We start from the raw sequence: 23,414 nt of genomic DNA on the forward strand, positions 1-23,414 counted from the left end.
TTCTTTTATCATTGAGAAGAGTTTTTGCTATCCTAAGTGTTTTGTTATTCCAGATGAATTTGCAAATTGCCCTTTCTAATTTGTTGAAGAATTGAATTGGAATTTTGATGGGCATTGCATTTAATCTGTAGATTGCTTTCGGCCAAATGGCCATTTTGACCTTGTTAATCCTGCCAATCCATGAGCATGGGAGACCTTTCCATCTTCTGAGATCTTTGATTTCTTTCTTCAGAAACTTGAAGTTCTTATCATACAGATCTTTCACTTCCTTAGTTAGAGTCACACCCAGGTATTTTATATTATTTGTGATTTTTGTGAAGGGTGTTATTTCCCTAATTTCTTTCTTAGCCTGTTTATCCTTTGTGTAGAGAAAGGACACTGATTTGTTTGAGTTAATTTTGTACCCAGCTACTTCACTGAAGTTGTTTATCAGGTTTAGGAGTTCTCTGGTGAAATTTTCAGGGTCACTTATAAATACTATCATATCATCTTCAAATAGTGATATTTTGACTTCTTTCTTTCTAATTTGCATGCCTTTGATCTCCTTTTATTGTCTAATTGCTCTGACTAGGATTTCAAGTACTATATTGAGTAGGTAGGAAAAGAGTGGGCAGCCTCGTCCCTAATTTTAGTGGGGTTGCTTCCAGCTTCTCTCCATTTAGTTTGATGTTGGCTACTGGTTTGCTGTATATTGCTTTTATTATGTTTAGGTATGGGCCTTGAATTCCTGATCTTTCTAAGACTTTTATCATGAAGGGGTGTTGGATTGTGTCAAATGCTTTCTCAGTATCTAATGAGATGATCACGTGGTTTTTGTCTTTGAGTTTGTTTATGTAGTGAATTATGTTGATGGAGTTCTGTATATTAAGCCATCCCTGCATCCCTGGGATGAAGCTTACTTGGTTATGATGATGATCGTTTTGATGTGTTCTTGGATTCTGTTTGAGAGAATTTTATTGAGTATTTTTGCATCGATATTCATAAGGGAAATTCATCTGAAGCTCTTTTTCTCTGTTGGGTCTTTGTGTGGTTTAGGTATCAGAGTAATTGTGACTTCATAGAATGAATTGGGTAGAGTACCTTCTGTTTTTATTTTGTGGAATAGTTTGAGGAGTATTGGAATTAGGTCTTCTTTGAAGGTCTGATAGAACTCTGTACTAAACTCATCTGCTCCTGAGCTTCTTTTGGTTGGGAGGCTGTTAATGACTGTTTCTATTTCTTTAGGGGATATAGGACTGTTTAGGTCATTAATCTGAGCCTGATTTAACTTTGGTACCTGGTATCTGTCTAGAAAATTGTCCATTTCATCCAGGTTTTCCAGTTTTGATGAGTATAGCCTTTTGTAGTAGGATCTGATGACTTTTTTGGATTACCTCAGATTCTGTTGTTATGTCTCCCTTTTCATTTCTGATTTTGTTAATTAGGATACTGTTTCTATGCCCTCTAGTTATCTAGGGTTTGTCTATCTTGTTGATTTTCTCAAAGAACCAGCTCCTGGTTTGGTTAATTCTTTGTATAGTTCTTTTTGTTTCTATTTGGTTGATTTCAGCCATGATTTTGATTATTCCCTGCCTTCTATTCCTCTTGGATGAATTTGCTTCCTCTTGTTCTAGAGTTTTGTAGGTGCTGTCAAGCTGCTAGTGTATGCTCTCTTCAGATTCTTTTTGGAGGCACTCAAAGTTATGAGTTTTCCTCTTAGTGCTGCTTTCATTGTGTCCCATAAGTTTGGATATGTTGTGGCTTCATTTTCATTAAACTATAGAAAGTCTTTAATTTCTTTATTTCTTCCTTGACCAAGTTATCATTGAGCAGAGTGTTGTTCAGCTTCCATGTGTATGTGGGCTTTCTATTATTTATGTTGTTATTGAAGATCAGTCTTAGTCCATGGTGATCTGAATAGATGCATTGGGTTATTTCAATATGTTTTTATCTGTTGAGGCCTATTTTGTGACTGATTATATGGTCAGTTTTAGAGAAGGTACCATTAGGTGCTGAGAAGAAGGTATATCCTTTTGTTTTAGGATAAAATGTTCTACCGATATCAACTAAATCCATTTGTTTCATAACTTCTGTTAGTTTCACTGTGTCTCTGTCTAGTTTCTTTTTTCCAGGATCTGTCCATTGATGAGAATGGAGTATTGAAGTCTCCCACTATTATTGTGTGTGGTGCAATGTGTGTTTTGAGCTTTACTAAAATCTCTTTATGAATGTGGCTGCCCTTGCATTTGGAGCATACATGTTCAGAATTGAGAGTTCATCTTGGTAAATTTTACCTCTAATGTGCATGAAATGTCCCTCTTATTTTTTTGGTAACTTTAGGATGAAAGTCGATTTTATTCGATATTATTATGGCTACTCCAGCTTGTTTCTTGGGAGCATTTGCTTGGAAAAAGGTTTTCCAGCCTTTTACTCTGATGTAGTATCAGTCTTTGTCACTGAGGTGAGTTTCCTGTATGCAGCAAAATGTTTGGTCCTGTTTATGTAACCAGTCTGTTAGTCTGTGTCTTTTTATTGGGGAATTGAGTCCATTGATATTAAGAAGTATTAAGGAAAAGTCATTGTTGCTTCCTATTACTTTTGTTGTTAGAGTTGGAATTTTGTTCATGTGGTTATCTTCTTTTAGGTTTGTTGAAAGACTACTTTCTTGCTTTCTCTAGAGCATAGTTTCCCTCCTTGTGTTGGAGTTTTCCTTTTGTTATCCTTTGAAAGGCTGGATTTGTGGAAAGATATTGTGTAAATTTGGTTTTGTCATGTTATACCTTGGCTTCTCCATCTAGGGTAATTTAGAGTTTTGCTGGGTATAGTAGCCTGGGCTGGCATTTGTGCTCTATTAGGGTCTGTATGACATCTGCCCAGAATCTTCTGGCTTTCATAGTCTCTGGGGAGAAGTCAGGTGTAATTCTGATAGGCCTGCCTTTATATGTTACCTGACCTTTTTCCCTTATTGCTTTTAGTATTCTTTCTTTGTTTTGCTATTTGGTGTTTTGATTATTTTGTGACGGGAGGAATTTCTTTTCTGGTCCAAACTATTTGGAGTTAGTTAGGCTTCTTGTATGTTCATGGGCATCTCTTTCTTTAGGTTGGAGAAGGTTTCTTCTATAATTCTGTTGAAGATATTTACTGGCCCTTTAATTTGGAAATCTTCCTTCTCATCTATGCTTATTATCCTTAGGTTTGGTCTTCTCATTGTGTCCTGGTTTTCCTGGATGTTTTGGGTTAGTATCTTTTTGCATTTTCTTTGATTGTTGTGTCAATGTTTTCTAAGGAATTTTCTGCACTTGAGATTCTCTCTTCTATCTCTTGTATTTTGTTTTTGATGCTTGCATCTATGGCTCCTGACTTCTTTCCTAGGTTTTCTATTTCCAGAGTTGTCTCCCTTTGTGATTTCGTTATTGTTTCTGCTTCCATTTTTAGATCCTGGATGGTTTTGTTCAATGCTTTCACCTGTTTGGATGTGTTCTCCTGTATTTCTTTAAGGGGATTATTTATGCCCTTCTTATAGTCCTCCATCATCATCATGAGATGGTGTATCCAGGACTTGCTATGGTGGGAGGGTTTGGTTCTGATGATGCCAAATTACCTTGGTTTCTGTTGCTTCTGTTCTTATGATTACTCCCACCATCTGATTATCTCAAGTGCTCCCTGACCTTGATATATCTGATTGGTGCCTTTCCTTTCTGTAAACTCAGTTGAGTCAGAATTTCTCAGAGTCTAGCTTTCTTTGTGATCCTGTGATTCTGGGATCCTGTGATGCTGAGATTCTCTGTGTGTCAGAGTTCCTGGCAATCAAGCTTCCTCTGAGACCCTGAGATCCTGGTGTGACCAAGCTTCTGGGACCCTGGGATCCTGCGACCCTAAGATCCTGGGCTTGTTATAGCACCTGTAAGTGATACCTCTCTGCTGAGTTCTAAACTGAGGTAGAACAGAGCTGACTGGAAGGAACCTGAGCCACTGATCGGGCTGGGTTCCTGTGCCTTTGCTCCAGCTGTCTCTAGGCACCCCTGATTGTGTTGGAACAGATGTTGTGTTCCACTCACCAGTGATACTATGGACATGCTAGGGTACTTGTGGGGTGGAGAGTCCTCTGGAGACTGGGACTGTCTGCCGATTTCGGTCCTAAGGTCCCATTCAATTTTCAAATTACTCTAGCTACAACTTAAATGCATATTGAATAGATATGGAGGGAGTAGAGAACCTTGCTTCATTCCTGATATTACTGAAATTTCTTTGAGTTTCTCTCCATTTAATTTGATGCTGGCTATGGGCTTGATGTAAATCACCTGTATTATATTTAGCTTTATCCAGTGTATCTCTAGTCTTTCCAAGACCTTCATCATTAAAATGTGTTGAATTTTGTCAAAGGACTTTTTGGTGTCTAATGAGATGATTATGTAGTTTTATTTAAAGTATGATGCCTATACATTACACTTCTTGACTTTTTTTTTAATATATGGAACCATCCCTTCATGTCTGGGAGGAAGCCTATTTGGTCATGTTGTATAACATTTTTGATGTGTTCTTATATTGGCTTTGAACAAACTTTATTGATTATTTTTGCATCTATTCTGATATGGGTTATTTGTAATTGTCTTTCTTCATTGAATCTTTGTGTGGTTAGGGTATCAGGATTACCATGGCCTCATAAAATTAATTTTGGAAATTTTCCTCTATTTCTATTGTTGTGAAATAATTAATGATTATTGGCCTTAACTGTATTTTGAAAGTCTATTTTCATTCCGGAGTGAGTTGTTTAGATTCCCTGTGATTTTATGATTTTAGTTGTTTCTATCATTCTTGAAACTCTGTTGTATTCCATGGTGGTCTGAAAGGATGCAGTTCATTATTTCAATTTTCTTATGTTTGATTAGAGTTGCTTTGTTACCAAGTATGTAGTCAATTTGGAAGAAAGTTCCATGAGAGCTGAGAAGAAGGTATATTCTTTTGTTTTTGAGTGAAAGGTTCTGTGAATATCTGTCAGGTCCATTGGTTTATGTTTGTCAGTGGTATACATTGTGATGGTTTGTATATTCTTGCACCAGGGAGTGGCACCATTTGGAGGTGTGGCCTTTTTGGAATAGGTGTGACCTGGTTGGAGTAGGTATGTCACTGTGGGTGTGGGCTTAATACTCTCACTCTAGGTGCCTGGAAGTCAGTCTTCCACGAGCAGCCTTTGGATGAAGACATAGAACTCTCAACTCTGCCTGTGCCATGCCTGCCTGGATACTGTCATGCTTCCACCTTGATGATAATGGACTGAACCTCTGAACCTGTAAGCCAGCCCCAATTAAATGTTGTTTTTTATAAGACTTGCCTTGATCATAGTGTCTATTCACAGCAGTAAAACCCTAACTAAGACATACATATGTGTGTGTGTGTGCATTAGCTTTCTGGATAACCTGTTCATTGGTGATACTGAACTCGCTAACAAATAATATGTTAGGGCCAATGTGGGATTAAGCTTGGTAATGTTTCTCTTACAGACATGGGTCCTTGAATTTGTGTTGCAGATGATAAGAATGAAACACCATCTTTGTGTATTTTTCCTTTGATGAGTTTGAAGTGTTCTTCCCTGTTTGGTTTGTTTTTTGATTAATTTGTGTTAGAATGCTATTTTGTTACAAGTTAGAATAGCTACGCCAGCTTCAATCTGAGGCCCATTTGCCTGGGAAATTTCTTTTATACACCTTTACTCTGAGGTGATAGCTATCTATGATGTTGAGGTATTTTCTGTAGGTAGCAGGATGGTCTTTTTTCTTTGCATCCATTTAGTTAGTCTATGTCTTTTTATTGAAAATTTAGTCTATGCCTATTGATTGAGGAATTGATTCAAATCCTAAGGGGTTTTTACTATTATGTGACAAGGAGACAGTGGTATTAACTTACTTACTCCATGGGAAGTGGCTCTGTTAGGATGTATGACCTAATTTGTGGTGTAGTCTTGTTAGAGGAATCATGACATGGTGGAGGTGGGGCTTTGGTGTCTCATACATACAGTCAGATCTGATCACTGTGTTCTAGAGTCTCTTCTTTGCTGCCTCTGGAAGACATTCACTATCTGCTTCCTGCAGATAAAGATGTAGAACTCTTGGATCTGCAACTGCCATGTCTGCCTACACATTATCATTCTTCCTGCCATTATAATAATGGACTGATTTTCTGAGATTATAAGCCAGCCCCAATTAAATGTTTTCTAAGAGTTGCCTTGGTCAGGTTGTCCCTCCACACAAATGAAACTCTAACTAAGACAGAACTTGGTACCAGGGACTTGGTTCTTTTCTGTGATAGGCCTCACCATGTTTTGGTTTGGAGGAATATGAATTTGGGGACTGTGGATTTGGAAAGCAGTGGAGTGCTTTAGGATGGGCTTAATGGGCAATGCTAGTAAGAATCTGGAAGACTTTGGTGCTGATGGTGACTTGAACTGTGGGTGCCTAGCTCAAGAGGTTTCAAAGGCAAAGAATATTAGTGTGTGGCCTCGATATTTCTCTCTGTCTCTCTTTCTCTGTCTCTTTCTCTCTCTCCTTCTCTGTGTGTGTCTCTGTGTGTGTGTCTGTGTGTGTGTCTGTGTGATATGTGGTGACAAATGTGGATGCTTTGTGTCCTTTTCTGAATACTCTGCTTGAGCCTAAAGTAAAGAGACTAAGATTAAATGAATTAGCTAAAGAAATCTTAAACAGCCTTGTATAAATTCTGTTGTGTGGTTAATAAAGTTCACCCTTATGAATAGTGTTATGATTAAAAGGAGGAAGCTGAATAAGAAAAAATATAAAATACAGTTTGAAGGAAAAGCAGAGCACTATAAAGTGGACTGGATCTGAATCCACTGTTTATAAATATTAAATAAATGAATGAAGTGGTGACCTCTGGACAAGACTCCACCCAGCTAAGCTTATTGTTTATGCATTTGTAGTGAAAAAATGAATAGTTATATCATTTTAGTTGTTATTATGATCTGACTATTGTTTTCATTTAGATATAAGGAGACATGATTGCGTGTCAAATTGACAAGTAATGGATTATAATGGTTATTGTCAACTGTCAAATTAACTCTATCTGGAGTAAACTATAATCCAGAAATGGAGGGCATATCTGTGATCTAGATCTTGAAGATAGAGGATAGTTGAGGAAAAGTAAAGGAAATCATTGAAAATAGGAAACTGGTCAAACTGTGTTCCAGAGAGAGATCTCATTCTGGCAGCCAGACTTGGTGATGTGTAATAATCCCTCAGATGGTACTGGCTTTGAATGAATGAAGGCATCCTGAAGAATAACCGAGGGTAGGCACTGAGAGGGGGAAGGGCCATTGGTGGAGTTGTAGCCTCACAGGAAGTTGAAAGCCCAGGACTTAAGGGGTCATGCAAAAGAGTTGATGCATGTCACCATGAGAAGAGCCTATGAGAGGCTACTGGTGTAATTGCAGCCTAGTTGCAATGGAAGACCCCAGTGCATTGAAGATGCCAGTACCACAGTATAACCACCAACAACTGAAGTACAAATGGAGTGAAGTCAGCCAGAGCTTAAGGGGCTACAGAGCACAAAGTTAGAGAATTGAACCAAGTCCATTGGAGGAGCCCAGATTGTGGATACCAAATGTTGTAGACTTTGAACTTTGCTTTTAAACATTGTTGAGATGGAGATAAACTATGGAGACTTTTCAAGACAGACAAATGCATTCTCCATTATGTTATGGCCATAAGACTATGAGAGCCAGGGACTGAAATGTGATAGTTTGTAAAAGTTATGCCCCCATAATCTCATGTGGTTAAACACTTGGCCCATAGGGTAGTGGAACCTTATTGGAGTCGGTGTGGATTTTAGAGGAAGTGTGTCACTGTAGAGGCAGACTTCATGGATATATATGTATATATATATATATATATATATATATATATATATATATATATTCTCAACTCTTACTACCTGTACCCAGTGTGGGACATTATAGGCTCCTTCTGGCTGCCTTTGGATTAAGGTATAGAATTCTCAGCTCCTACTCTAGCATCATGTCTGCCTGTATGCTGCCACACTCTCCACCATGATGATAATGGAGTAAATCTTTGAAATGCCAAGACAGCCAATATTAAATGTTTGCCTTTGTAAGAGTTGCCTTGGTCATGGTGTCTCTTCACCGCCAAAAAAAAAAAAAAAAAAAAAGGAAATGAAACCATCCTGGTTTGCAAAAGCCCCTAATCCCCTGACAGGTATATCTCCCCTTCTCCAGCATCTGCAAACTCACTGATTGCAACTTGCAATTAACCAGTGGGTTTGCCACACTGAGAGTGTGCTGGTAAATATTTACTGACTTGACAGAAGCTATGATAATCTGGGTAGAGGGAACCTTAATTAAAATGATCTTTATAAGATAAGCCTTTAGATAAGTCTATGAAGTATTACAAAGATTGATGATTATTTGCAAAGTCTTTACATCACTGGAAAAGTGAACCTTGCTTGTTTAGCAAGGAAACTGAGATAGCCCTTGGTGAGCTGGAGGAGAGGGTAGAGCCTGAAAGCACATGTAGACGAGTTTAAAAAAAGAAAAAAGTAACCACCACAGAGGTGTGAGGAGAGACAAAAGACACATTTCAGTAAAGTAAGGAAAAAACTTCCCAATACACACCAGTAGAAATTAATTTTATGGAGAGGAATGAAGGAAGTATGTGGATGTATTATGAAGTCATACAGTGATGTTCAGTGATCAACTACTATGAAGTCACCATTTGTTATATAATCTGCTGGCCAAGGTCAGTATGTCTTCCAAGAAGGTATGAAACTATCCACGCATTTTATGTACCTCCCTGTGAGGTATGCAGTAATGACAGGACCTGTAATGTATCTGGGGAATTTGTACAGGATCAGGATGGTAGACATGAGGAGTATTAAGAACTGCTATAGCAAGAGGTGTATTTCAATAGAATTTTGCTTATCACTGATGAAAGAATCTATCTTTCAAAATGAAAACTGGCAGTTGTTTAACCATATATATATGTATATATATGAATATTCCTTTTAAATATCATTATTTTTTCTAAACGTGAAACATTGGTTTTACTTCTTTTTGTTATTGTTCTTGTTCCAGACAGGGTTTCTCTGTATAGCACGGACATACCTGAAATTCACTCTATAAACTGGCTCTCCGGTAACTAAGAGATCCAACTCTCTGACCCCTAAATAACAGAATTGAGTGTATGTAGCACCATGAGCAGCATAATTTTTTAATTATGTATTTTATTTTACTTGTGTATCTGTCTCTCTGTCTGTCTGTCTCTCTGTGGGCCTATTTATTCTATAATAGATTCCTGATGATGTTTGAGCCTGATAATGTCAAAATAAGGTATCTGATCCTCTAGAACTGCTATTATATGTTCTTGAGAGCCACCATATGCATATTAGGAAACAAACTCATCTTCTATAAAACATTAATTACTTTTGGGGGAGGTTCGAGACAGGGTTTCTCTGTGTAGCCTTGCTTGTTCTGGAACTCACTTTGTAGACCAGGCTGGCCTCGAACTCAGAGATCTGCCTGCCTCTGCCTCCCAAGTGCTGGGACTAAAGGTGTGCACCACCACACCCAGCCATTAATTACTTTTAACTACTGAACAATCCCTTTAGCCTGTAAGCACAGATTTTCAAGTGATTTCGCTAAACATGACACCTACTAGGGATTGTTTCTAAGAGAGAAAATTAAATGATCAAGATGTAAAAAAATAAAAGTAGGCAATAAATTTAAAATGGTGAACATGGCCTAAACAAACATATTAGTCCTGAGACTCTAGCTCCAGTAGACATTTCCATAAGTATGCCTGGGTCCCTAATAGTGTGCTGAATGAGCCTCCTCTTTGATCAAATTTTCAGGTTGTGACTACACCACGGTAGCTACTCCCCCTATTGAATTACACAGGCAAAATGCAAAGAAATGGAGACAGTAGAAGAGTCGTGACCCTATGCTGTATCCTCAAGGATGAGCACATCTCCTATGAATGACTACTCTCTTAGGTAGGTTTGCATGTAGCAGATACAAATATACATGTACACACATACACACAAGTAGCACAATGTAGTTAAGGTTATGACTGACTATCTTACAGATAAATTCAACTCAGCCTAGGGTTATATAATTTGGCTTTGGCAATTACTGGAACATAACCACTCATCTACTCTTGTAACTGCTGCTGTCATGGCTACCTTCCCAGTGCTGTACCCCAGATATTTGCTGCTTCTCCTGGCCACAGGCTCATGGTCCATCTGTCCCAGGGCATCTTCATCCTCTTTCCCCATTCCTCCTCCTTGACCTGGTCTCTCTTTCTTCTCTCTCTTCTCCACCCCCTACCAGGTAACTCAATACCCACCCTCCACAAATCCCTCCAGTAATTGGCTGTAGCCAATTTGATTTATCCCGTAGTTTTAAATCAAGGATGAAGGTTTGCGCCACAGAACCTTGTAAATATGAGAAGTCAGCTGTAAGACTAGATCTTGGATACAGAATTTAGCATTACAATACATAGCAACAGACCAGACCTCAACACATAACACATATTGCAAAACTAGCTATGTTCAGAAATACTAACTTTTGTGGTTTCTGACTATGCCCTTCACTGCAGCATTCAGGAGGAGGACAGAGTAGTCATGACACTTGCCAATCAAGTACAGGTACATGTATTGTTCCTTGACTCTAATTTTTCTAATTTGAGGAAGCCGTTCTGCATTCCTGGATAAACATACTCACTGGAAAAGAAGAATTAAATATGGACTCGGCACAGTATCTTCTCTGAAACAGCTTCTTTTTGAATCATTAGGATTCAGGGAAGTAGGAAGTCTTTTCTGTAACAGGGTTTATAACTTTGACTCAACCATGAACTGCACGAGAATAAACCTTCGCAAGAAGAGACAGGAATTCTCAATACTCCATGTTTCCAGTGTAACTCCTTTAATACAGTGATCTCATTAGACAGTAATATGAATATTTCTGATATCTTTGTATTCAAGAAGAAAATATCTCAGTGTTCTGTTTAGGAGAAGTGAGGGAAGTTCAAGACAGATAACACTAATGTTCAAATATTGTCAAATATGACCGATGACAGGATCAGTGCAGAGACAGAAAAATCAATAAGGAACATCAAACCTAAGGCAGGGGGAAATCCTATAGTGCACAATGGATTAAGAGTTAGTACACACGCCAGGCGTGGTGGCACACGCCTTTAATCCCAGCACTGCGGAGGCAGAGGCAGGCAGATTTCTGATTTCGAGGCCAGCCTGGTCTGCAGAGTGAGTTCCAGGACAGCCAGCGCTATACAGAGAAACCCTGTCTCGAAAAAAAGGAGTTAGTACACACATCATTGTGATCCCAGTAATTCTGCCCCACCCCTTGGGAGACATACAGAAGAGAAAAACCAGTGGAGTGCTCAGAAAACATCTGCTGGTGAATAGCTTTGATTTCTAATTCTTCTATCTTAAGCGACTAGGATGGTTTCAATAGAATCGTAAAAGAGATAATGCTCACTCCTACATTAACTTCCTGCTTCCACATTCTTAAATAAAGCAGATCATGAAAGCATGAATTTTCCATTTGTTAATAAGATTCTATAGTAGATCGGAGTTTTTAAATCACAATGTTTTAGCAGAGATAACATGGAAACCTGATAGGCGGGATTAATGTGAAAGGTTCAGCTTACAGGCAAACATTTCGTGCCGTGACCAAGGACTGTAAAAGAGCCCAAATTCCCTGTGCATGCCCATGTGCACCTGCTCTCAGTGGACTGTAATCCAAGCAGTGCACAAAACCTCTTCAGTGGGTTCCCGGAAGTCCTTCCAACTGATTTGTGGGAAATGTAGTCTCGGCCCCTGTGACGGCATCAGAAAGTGCTGTCAGCATCAAATTTCCATATTCTTTCGTCAAAGGTCGCTTCTTCTCAAATTTGTGCAGTAGTCCTGTTGAGCGCTGCATTTGGATATCTGACATGGAGGTTGGTGCAGGGAACAGCACCATCTTGCAGATCTGAGGGACTGTGCAGGGTGGCGGGTAGGGAACGGAGAGTGCCGACTTGGGCCTGTTGTGAGACAGGAAGCTGCTGACCTGGAGATGCTGTGCTGACCTAGGCTGGGCCACTGTCCCTGGGCACAGGTTTGATGAGGAGAACGTTAGAAACTACAGGATGGCAAGGGCAGGCAGGGTCTGCTGACTGCCTGTGCCTGTGATGCTGACCGGAGCTCTTGCATGTTTAACAGGGAATCGTGCTCGACCTAGCTGACCCGTTCTCACGTGGCTGTAGTCAGATTCTCTGGACATACAGAACACGGGGACATCTAGCGCCCCCTATACATCATGTCCTGGAGACTACTCCTTGTTTGAGCTCACACAGTTTTCTAAAGTTCCTAGTGTCCAGGGACAGAGAGTCCTGTGACGGTGATTGTTGTGTGGGGTGTTAGTTACTTTTTCTTTGGAATGAATTGTTAGATTTATGGATGCCTTGGTTAGAGTGGGAATTTCCAATAGACGTCTATGTGACATGATTCCTCACAATACATGGCTATATAGCCACAGAATAATCTTGTAATTGGTAAGATCCTGTGTTTGCACAATCTATGTAATTATGGATTTTACACAGATTAAAAATGACTAGACAGTAATACCTCAACGGTTCTGAGTATGTGTGTGTTCTGAGTATTTGTTCTGTCCAGTATTTGGACTTCTTTTCAGATGTGAGAGATAGATGACTTGGTGTGATGTGAGAAAGATCGCTGGGTGGAGCTGGAAAGTCTGAAAGGGAAGGAGGAAATATCTCTGCTCATGTGCCAGGCTCTGTACATTGTTCTCTTTAATCTAGCAGGATCTGGATATTGTCTCATCATGTGATTTTCTTATGTATGTTCCTATTATCGGCAGTGTTCAAACTCTCTTAAATTTTCTCTGTCCTTCAGTGTGACATTCAGGTTTACTGATGCACCCTTAATAGTTTTAGGAAGAAGTCTTCAAAATTTTCAACTGTATTAGAAAGGCTGCAAGATAAATTTCAAAACCTGTGGCATACTTGGGAACTTATGATTTGCATATAGTAGGTTCCTGTTCATGCAAAATGCATAGTTGTCCTCTTGGAGAGTTAAGAGAATAGTTTAGTCCAGAGCCATTTGTGTAGCCATGATCTGAGAATACAGGTTTAGTTAATCCAAATTCCATGCTCCAACATGAAATCCATTTCATGGTTTTACAGAACAAAGAATGTCATTAACCTAAGAAAGCTTAAAATACATTGGTGTGAGTCTGATAGAGGTATGTACCTTGAGATATGCGAGATATTCTATTCATCTAAGATACCATCTGCTGAGATTTTAGCTTTTGGATTGATAGAATCTCATGTTCTGCCTAGTCAGTGGATTCTGAGAGGTTTTTATCTATTAACAAGCTGTGTGGTCCACTACATAGTGAGGCAAGGACTGTCCCTGAAGGGAAAATCAGCCCAAGACAGCTAACCCTGAACCTGCAGAATTCCAGGCTCTGCCCCTCAGTGAACTTCCATGTTGGCCACCAGTCTCTGCACACACAGACTCCTTACAAGAGTTTTGCATTCACAACATACACACAGGTTTTCTTTGTGTGTTTGTTTTTTCAGGGTTTCTTCTCCACATCCCCTCCCCCATCTCAGGCGATCTTGCTTATACTGTCCTCAGTCAAACCAAGCTTTAGTGAGCTGGAGATAAACAAGATAAACAAGATTGAGGGACACTGGATCCAGCTAACCAACAGAAACAGGACCCAAATGATTAGATTCAGAAATCAACAGGGAGATATTACAACAGATACCAAAAACTTCAGACTATCATAAAGGGATATTTTGAAAATCTGTCCAGTGTAATTGGAAAATCTAAAAGACATCACTCATATCTACTTGTTGTAGACAACATTGTACTGGCTAGTTTTGTCTCAACTTGACACAGGCTGGAGTTATCACAGAGAAAGGAGCTTCAGTTGGGGAAATGCCTCCACGAGATCCAGCTGTAAGGCATTTTCTCAATTAGTGATCATGTAGGGGGGGTGTCCCTTTGTGGGTGGTGCCATCTCTAGGCTGGTAGTCTTGGTTCTAAAAGAGAGCAGGCTGAGCAAGCCAGGGGAAGAAAACCAGTAAAGTAGCATCCCTCCATGGCCTCTGCATCAGCTCCTGCTTTCTGACCTGCTTGAGTTCCAGTCCTGACATCCTTGGTGATCAACAGCAATGTGGTAGTGTAAGCTGAATAAACCCTTTCCTCCCCAACTGCTTCTTGGTCATGATGTTTGTGCAGGAATAGAAACCCTGACTAAGTTGGATTCATTTCTTGATTCATTCTTCTGGCCTGTCTCTCGTCAAAGGAGAACTCTGGGTGGGCATCACTTATTTTGGTATGTGAGTGTTCATTGTCAGTATGTCCCGCATTTTCAGTGTTGTGTTCTCAGTGGCCCTTTGTGGTTTTGTAATTGTGGCTTCTGATTCTTTTTCATGGTGTCTTGGCTATGCTCATCTCTCTCGTCAGCCTAAAATGGTGGTTTCTGTATTTTCTTTATGTTTGGTTTGTAAGATACAACTTTGTAATGCTCTTTATTATTTTTTTCCGTCTTTTTCAGTCGCTGCAGATAGTTGTGCAGTGTGCAGTGTCTTAAGTTGGATGTCATTGTCTTTTAGGAGTTGGAATGATTACTCCAGGCTCTTCTGACTTTCAAAGTTACATAGAGGAATTGCCTGATATCCTAATAAATGTGTTCTTTCACTTGCAGATTTCAGTATGACAGGAGGAATTTATTTTCTGATCTTGTCCAATTAAATATTATGTGTGCTTTTTATATTATTATGGGTGTACCTTTCCTTACTTTAGGGATTTCTTTTACAGCCTTCTTGAGATCATATCTGTGTAGTGGTAATTTAGTTAACCTGCTCTGGATTTGACAATAACACACACACACACACACACACACACACACACACACACACACACAGGCACACGCGCATGTTCAGGATCATTAATTTTGATATGCCTTGGCTAGCTCAATGGTTGAGTACTTCTAATCTTCCCTGCGCCTAGCATATATTTCCCTCCGGAGTTTCTGGTTTAACACCTTGTAATTCTGTGTTTTATCTTAGCTGTTCTATTACCTTCTGGCAGCTGGCCCCATAGGGCTGCTTGCTCCTTCCACCTACATTTTGGATGGTTTTTCTTCCATAGCTCCTGAATCTGACCCCTCTGCCTCTGAGTCATGAGGAATCTGCGCTCTCTCTCTCTCTCTCTCTCTCTCTCTCTCTTTCTCTCCTATCTGTCCCAAGCCCAGGAATCCTAAAAGTCCCACCTCTTGCTGCCCTGCAAGGCTATTTGCTGCTGCCATCTTAATTTATCAATTAGAACCAACCGGAAGGCAAGGTCCTTATTGTTTCAGGAGCAGACAGTTGTGTAAGCTATTTTGGGAGCCAAAATTAACACTAGAATACAAGCAGCACGAGGCCAAATCCACTACTTCTATGAAACTTCCTGGTCTTTTCACCTTGTCTAACATTTTCTGTGTGTTTCCTTCCCACAGATTTTTTCTTCATTTATTTCATATGCTCTGCTTATTTTATCTAGAACATCCATTTTATTTGTAAATACTTACATGCTATCTTCTTCCAATTTATTCTATTTTTCTATTTTAATTCTATTTATTCTATTTTAAGTTTTTCCGTTATATCTATCCCAGTATAGTTTCCAACTGAGTGAGATTCAGACTCTGATTAATTTATTTGGCTTTTGTTCAATTATTGGGGGATTTCTCATAATCTACTTTTCTAAAGCTAGACTGGCTACTTCCCAATTCGTGCTCCCTAATTTCTTGATGTTTACTTTTTTAAATAATTTTTGCCCCATCAGTCTGCCTGGGGTAGGGGTGGGGGCATTTCCCTTGGGCATTACTGCTGATCTATTATGACTACCCTTCCCCTCCCGACATCTCTTTCTCCTTGTGGACGTTACTTGCAATCCTCAGTCATCGAAGCCCTGCCTACCTCTAACCTCCCCATAATTGTCAGTTGCTAGTTAACCAGTAGCCAGTTGCCAGTTAATTGGGTAGCCAGTTTTACACGAAAAAATTGCTGGTGAACTCGTGGTAATTCACTTGTTTGGGGGCAGACAGATGTTGGGGTATAGAATTTGGCATTTGAATACGTGAAAGCACTGAACAATACCAAACAGTAACATTTTGACATTTACTCTTTTAATTTAATTTTATTTTATTCTACAGAATATGCTGTCATTCTGGGATGTGGTAATATATTTCTCTGCAGAGGAGAGGGAATACCTGGGTCCTCCTCAGTGGACATTGTACAGGGATGTGATGTTGGAGAATTACAACAACCTTGTGTTTCTAGGTGAGGATAACTTCCATGATGAATTTTTAATTAACTGTCAGTATGAAACTTGCTCCCTTTGTACAGTATCTCATGGGAACTTCTACGTCCATCAGTGAGGTTCATAGGGCTACTTTTAAGGAAATTTTAAATTATTCATATAGCTTTGAACTCTTTCTTCTTGTATTCATACCACCCCTCCCCCCCCAAATATATAGTTTGTCTTAAAATATAAGTGGTACACCTTAAAGAGAACATCACAAACTAAAGTTGTAAACATTCTCCTTGTAACTGAGGGGTGTGACATTCAGGACCTGCAGTTTCCAAGTTCCTCCTTAGCATTCTGATGTGGCCATCAGAAAACATGTAACAAGTAGTCCTCTATCCCCCTTTATTGTATCATCTCATTCCTTATACACAGTCCTGGAGGGACATTTTACTTCCCATGTAACCACAGTAACAATGATGTTCCGTTTTTCCACAAACAGGTCTTGCTTCCTCTAAGCCATACCTGGTCAGATTTCTGGAGCAAATACAAGAGCCTCTAGATGTGAAGAGTCAAGTGGCCATCTCTATGTACTCAGGTATGTGAGAAGGAGGGTGTCAGAGAACAAAGTGGGAAATTCTAGGATCTAACATAAATACATTGAGATACAATATGCTGGTATAAATCATCTTTTTTTTTTCTTATTTATTCACCTGACATCTGGATCACTGCCTCCTTCCTGGTCACCCCTTCCCACAATTCTTCTTTTTCTGCCATCCTTTTCTGCTCTATGTGGGTGGGAACTTGCTGTGTGTCCCCCCAACCCCCAACCCCAGCACTTCAACACTCTGTAATGCTAGGTGCTTCCTCTCCCACTGAGTCCAGTCATGGCAGGCCAGCTAGTAGAATATCTTCCACATACAGGCAACAGGTTTTCAGTTAGCCTCCTTTCCAATTGCTCAGGACCCACATAATGATCAAGCTACACATCTGCTACATATGAGCGGGGAGAACCAGGTCTAGCCCATGTTTGTGCTTAGTAGAAGTTCAGCATATTCTTTCTTCAGCACAACCACTGGCTGATCAGCTTTTATTGACAAGTTAGAGCATATATGGGGAACAGTGTTTACACAAACTGAAGATGGGAGATTTGTAGAATCCACTACATTGCCATGTCTGGATGGCACAAACATATGGGGCCAGAGAAATCAATCATTTTAATAATGCATGGATAATCTTTACAAAATGCACAAAACCATTATACCTAAAGATGTACATAAAACTTTTTTTCTTGAATCTTTATTTAATGTTATTAAAGAAATTCTTCTTCAGTCACTGTTCAAAACTTCTAAAAATAAACTCTATACTGAGACTTTAGATATACTATTATATACATATACAATATATAAGCATTATTTATTCAGATGTTTTCCAAATTAGATTAATTTATACTTAGTTTTTAAGTACTCAAGAAATTTTAGTATCTCTTTAAGGAGCTGATTTGCATTGCATAATGCCATTATGGGTTTTCTTAGTGAATATTATGCTTTCCTACATGTTTGCTTTTGCTTACTATTCTATTCCTTCCTTGTTATATGTTGTCATAGTCTTCTTTCTTCAAGGGAGTCTACATGATTTTCACTTATTCTGTGTTTTAAATTGTAGTTCACTGAATACAGGTATAGAAAATTGAATGTACCTTATCATTAATACAGACAAATGCAAGTAGGAGCAAATGTTTGTTTGTTTGTTTGTTTTTTAAACTATCAGTATAGATATACAGATTTTGGATCTGTTTTCATTAATTTTTCAACTCTTACTCATAGGGGGAAATAGCTCTACATGCAAAGAAGTTTCTGAGAGGGAAAAAGTATTTGGAAATCAGCAGATAATTCATTTAGGTTTGAAGCCATATACTTGTGAAGAGGTTGGCAAGTCCTTTTGTTTTTCATCATTACTTTCTGAACACAAAAGAATCCATACAGGAGAAAAACCCTACAAGTATGAAACATGTAGCAAGGTCTTCCATGTTCCATCAAAACTTTCTCAACACAAGATAATTCGCACAGGAGAAAAACCCTACAACTGTGAAGTATGTGCCAAGGCCTTCAAATATCCATCAAGACTTTCAAAACATAAGATAATTCATAAAGGGGAGAAGCCATACAAGTGTAAAGTATGTGGAAAGGCCTTCTTCTCTCCATCATCTATTTGTCAACACGAGAGAATTCATACAGGAGAGTTACCCTGCAAGTGTGATGTATGTGGCAAGGCTTTCCAATATCCATCATTACTTTCAAAACACAAGATAATTCATACAGAACAAAAACCCTACAAGTGTGAAGTATGTGGAAATTTCCTCCGCTCTCGATCATCACTTCATGAACACAAGAGAATGCATGCAGGAGAGAAACCCTACAAGTGTGAAGTATGTGGCAAGGCCTTTGAATATCCATCAAGACTTTCAAAACATAAGAATATTCATACAGGAGAGACACCATACAAGTGTAAAGTATGTGGAAAGGCTTTCCGCTCTCCATCATCACTTCGTGTACACAAGGGAATTCATAGAGAAGAGAAACCCTACAAGTGTGAAGTATGTGGCAAGGCCTTCCGTTATTCATCAGTACTTTCTGACCATAAGAATATTCATACAGGAGAGACACCATACAAGTGTAAAGTGTGTGGAAAGGCCTTTCGCTCTCCATCATCACTTCGTGTACACAAAGGAACTCATAGAGGAGGAAAACCCTACAAGTGTGAAGTATGTGGCAAGGCCTTCCATTATCCATCAATACTTTCCAACCATAAGAATATACATACAGGAGAGACACCATACAAGTGTAAAGTGTGTGGAAAGGCCTTCCACTCTCCATCATCACTTATTCTACACAAAGGAACTCATAAAGAAGACAAACCCTATAAGTGTGAAGTGTGTGGCAAGGCCTTCCGTTATCCATCAATACTTTCCAACCATAAGAAAATTCATAGAGAACAAAAACCCTCCAAGTGTAAAGTAGGTAGAAAGGTCTTCTGGTCTCCATCATCACTTCCTGAGCAGAAAAGAATTCATACAAGAGAGAAACCCTACAACTGTGAAATATGTGGCAAGGCCTTCAAATATCCATCAAGACTTTTAAAACATAAGATAATTCATACAAGAGAGAAACAATACAAGTGTAAAGTGTGTGGAAATGCCTTCTGCTCTTCATCTTCACTTTGGCAACACAAGAGAATTCATACAGGAGAGTTACCCTGCAAGTGTGATGTATGTGGCAAGACCTTCCGCTTTCCATCATTACTTTTAAAACACAAGATAAGTCATACAGACCAAAAACCCTACAAGTGTAAAATATGTGGAAATTTCCTCCGCTCTCAATCATCACTTCATGAACACAAGAGAATGCATGCAGGGGAGAAACCCTACAAGTGTGAAATATGTGGCAAGGCCTTTGAATATCCATCAAGACTTTCAAAACATAATAATATACATACAGGAGAGACACCATACAAGTGTAAAGTATGTGGAAAGGCTTTTCGCTCTCCATCATCACTTCGTGTACACAAGGGAATTCATAGAGAAGATAAACCCTTCAAGTGTGAAGTATGTGGCAAGGCCTTCCGTTATTCATCAGTACTTTCAGACCATAAGAATATTCATACAGGAGAGACACCATACAAGTGTAAAGTGTGTGGAAAGGCCTTCCGCACTACATCATCACTTCATATACACAAGGGAATACATAGAGAAGACAACCCCTAAAAGTGTGAAGTATGTAGCATGGCCTTACATAATCCATCAGTACTTTCAGACCATAAGAAAATTCATACAAGAGAGAAACCATAAAAGTGTGAAGTATGTGGCAGGCTTTCCAGTATTCACCATTACTTTCTAAACACAAGATGATTCATACAGAAGAGACTCCCTACAAGTGTGAAGTATGTGGCAAGGTCTTTACATATCAAAATGCTCAACAAATTTAGGGGTCATCAAAGAATTCATTCTGGAAAGAAACCATACAAATGTAAAAAATGTGACAAATACTTTTTAATTCCATGGCATAGTCTGAACACAGAATAATTCCTATTGGAGATAAACACTACGCATGTGAAGAATGTGGCAAACACTGTATTACTGGTCTTTGGGTCTTAAGCAACATCAAAGAATTCATCTATGAGAGAAACCACACAGTGTGAAGAATGTGCTAAGGTCTTTTGGACTTACAGAAACCTTGGGGAAAACCTCATAATTCATACTAGACTGAAATGTCACAAGTGTGAAAAATATTGCAAACCCTTTAATAAGCATTCTTATATTTCTGAAAACAAGGTAGCTTGAACTAGAGTGAAATAGTACAAATGTTAAAATGTTCAAAAAAAACTTCTTCAAACCTAAAAATTGTCAAAAGCTTCATGCTGAACCGAAGCCCTATAAGTTTTGGGAATGTGGTAAAGGCTTTGGAATCATTCATAAAACCATGCCAAAATTGGAGCTGTCAGATTGTGTGTTTGTCCCTCTGGATTTGGGGCTGATTCTTTCTTACTGTCTTTTTGTTTCTTCTGTTTTAGAATTGAAACCCTTGTTCTATACCAGTATGTAAAAAGAAGTCACTTGTTCTTATGTTGTAGAAGCTCACAGTCAAGAGATTTCCTTGAGTCTCATTTGACACATGGGCTGTGGTCTTTCATAGTGTTGTAATTGTTAAATCCTTTGTGGACCTTTCAAGTTGTAGGCTGTTTGACTTCTGAGGTGGGGCTAAGGTTGGGGAAAGGGAAGGAATGTTATGATTTAAAGCTTTGTGGCTAGAGCTAGCATGTTGACTTTGGTAACAAACTGAATTTCCTATAAGCCCCACATGCATGTTAGTATTCCCAGTACTCACAAAGTAGAAGTAATTACCTCTGAAGGTTTTCCTCTGACCTCCATGAATAGGCTCCCACACAAACATAAATTTGTGTGCCCAGAAATAAATAAACATAAATTATGCTTTTGAAGTGACTTTGTATTTTATGTGGCCAAGCATCAAAAAGTAATGCATATATCTCAATTGTTAGAAATCATTTGAGTTGCAAACCTCCTGTTGATTTATAGGGCTTATCTTAATTAGTTTAATTGATTTCAGAAGGTCACTTAATTTTATTTGGAAGTATCTGTTTGACTGAGATGCTGCAGTATCAGATAGTACCCTGAGACCAAATATTTATCCATCTCCTGCTTCCTCACTGTGGAAGAAACATGACCACCTGCTTTTGTTCCTGTTGTTTTAAGTTTCTCACCATGTGTTGTGGTTGGAATAAGAATTGCCCCAAGGGCTCATAGAATAGATTTGAATGCTTAGTCATCAGGTAATAACAGTGCTGGAAAAGGATTAAGAAGTGTGGTATTATTGGTATAAGTGTGTCAATGGGGGTCATATTTGAGGTTTCAAAGGTTTAGACCCAGTGTCCCCCTCTTTTACTGACTATTGGTCAGTATGGATAATTCTCAGCTACTTCTCAAGCTCCATGTCTACCTACATTCCAATGAGCTCCCTAGCTTGCTCACCACAATAATAATGGACAAACCTCTGAAACTGTTTACAAGTCCCGATTAAATGTTTTCTTTTATAAGAGTTGTCCTGGTTTGGTGTCTCTTTGTAGCAATAGAACACTGAATAAGACTCCATGGTTGTGATGGATTGTATGTGCTCTGCCCAGGTAGTGGCACTATTAGGAGGTGTGGCCTTGTTGGAATAGGTATGTCACTGTAAATGTGGGCTTAAAACCTTCATCCTAGCTGCCTGGAAGTCAGTCTTCCACTACCAGCCTTCAGATGAAGATATACAACTCTCTGCTCTGCCCTCACCATGCCTGCTTAGATGCTGCCATGCTCCCATGTTGATGATAATGAACTGACAATGTACATGTAAGCCAGCCCCAAATATATGTTGTCCTTTGTAAAATTTGCCTTGGTCATGGAGTCTCTTCACAGAAGTAAAACCCTAACTAAGACAGAATTTGGTACCAGGAGTAGGGTATTGCTGTGATATGCTTTTGTTTGGAAGTATATGCAGTTTTGGACTTTAGATTCGGAAAGCATTGGAATGCTTTAAGTGGGGCTTAGTGGGCTATCCTAGAAGGAATATGGAAGACTTTGTTGCTGTGAGTGATTTGAATTGTGGTGACCTGGTCCAAGAGGTTAATGGAGAAGAACTTCAGTATGTGGCTTAGAGACTGTTTTTGTTGTATTTTGGTGAAGAATGTGGCTAATTTTTGTCCTTGTCTGAAGAGTCTGCCTAAGTCTAAGGTGAAGAGACTCAGATTAATTATACTGAAAAATGAAGTCTTGGGAACACCCATCATAGACTTTGTTCTTTGCTTTAGTCTCATGAAGAGCATTTTAAACAAGCATGGCTACCCGAGAAAGAGAAAATATAAAATATATGGTTCAAATATTAAAGAAGCACCAGTAAATGAAATGGAGCTGAATCCTGTGTTCAAGGATATTAAATTGAATTAAGGGAGTGGGACTTTGGAGCAAGATCCTACCCAGCTAAGTTTAGATACAGACATGTTGGTGCATACCTCTAATCGCAGGAGATAAAGCCAAGCAGATTTCTGAGTTCAAAGCCAGTCTGAGACAGAGAATGTTTTAGGTGAAGAATAACTTAAATCCAGGCATAGTGGTACATACTGTTGATCCAAGGAGATTGGCATGCAGATCTCTGAGATCAAGGTCAATCTACAGAGCAAGATCCAGGACAATCAAGCTTAAGTAGTGAAGGAGTTGGAAAATTGAAAGCGATTGAACAAGGGGGCCAATGTTCCAGCTCCTGCAAGCAGCAGAACTGGACAGCTTTGGTCATGTGTCTCTGCCTTTATATTCAAGAGGGGGAGACTGCTGGGACAATTGTTGCTGGTTAGCTAGACCTAAGAAAATAGTCGTAATTAAGAGAAGAACAGCATCACTCAGGTGAAATCTTCTGGGAAGTGCTTGCTGAGAGCACAAAGAAGCTTCTTCCAGAGATAGGCAAGGTTGTACCTCAGAATGCACCTGTCCTTCCAGAGATAGGCAAGGTTGTACCTCAGAATGCACCTGTCCTTCCAGAGAT

At 39.2% G+C, this 23,414-nt stretch overlaps 1 protein-coding gene across 1 annotated transcript; it reads left to right on the forward strand.

Moving 5' to 3' along the window:
- The first annotated feature begins 11,859 nt into the window (after positions 1-11,859).
- LOC110308523 (zinc finger protein 728-like) lies at positions 11,860-21,318 on the forward strand. The gene is made up of 4 exons (XM_021180969.2): positions 11,860-11,960; positions 16,232-16,358; positions 16,826-16,921; positions 18,150-21,318. Exons 1-4 carry the CDS (start codon positions 11,955-11,957, stop codon positions 20,084-20,086), a joined length of 2,166 nt encoding a protein of 721 aa, XP_021036628.1. The 5' UTR covers positions 11,860-11,954; the 3' UTR covers positions 20,087-21,318.
- Positions 21,319-23,414: the final 2,096 nt, after the last annotated feature.

This window comes from Mus caroli, chromosome 13 (genome assembly GCF_900094665.2).
Source record: "Mus caroli chromosome 13, CAROLI_EIJ_v1.1, whole genome shotgun sequence".
Lineage (NCBI taxonomy): Eukaryota > Metazoa > Chordata > Mammalia > Rodentia > Muridae > Mus > Mus caroli.

Coding starts and splice junctions, on each gene's coding strand:
- LOC110308523 (XM_021180969.2), top strand. Junction 16,359..16,825: donor CAACAACCTTGTGTTTCTAG/GTGAGGATAACT, acceptor TTCCACAAACAG/GTCTTGCTTCCTCTAAGCCA. Junction 16,922..18,149: donor GGCCATCTCTATGTACTCAG/GTATGTGAGAAG, acceptor TCTTACTCATAG/GGGGAAATAGCTCTACATGC.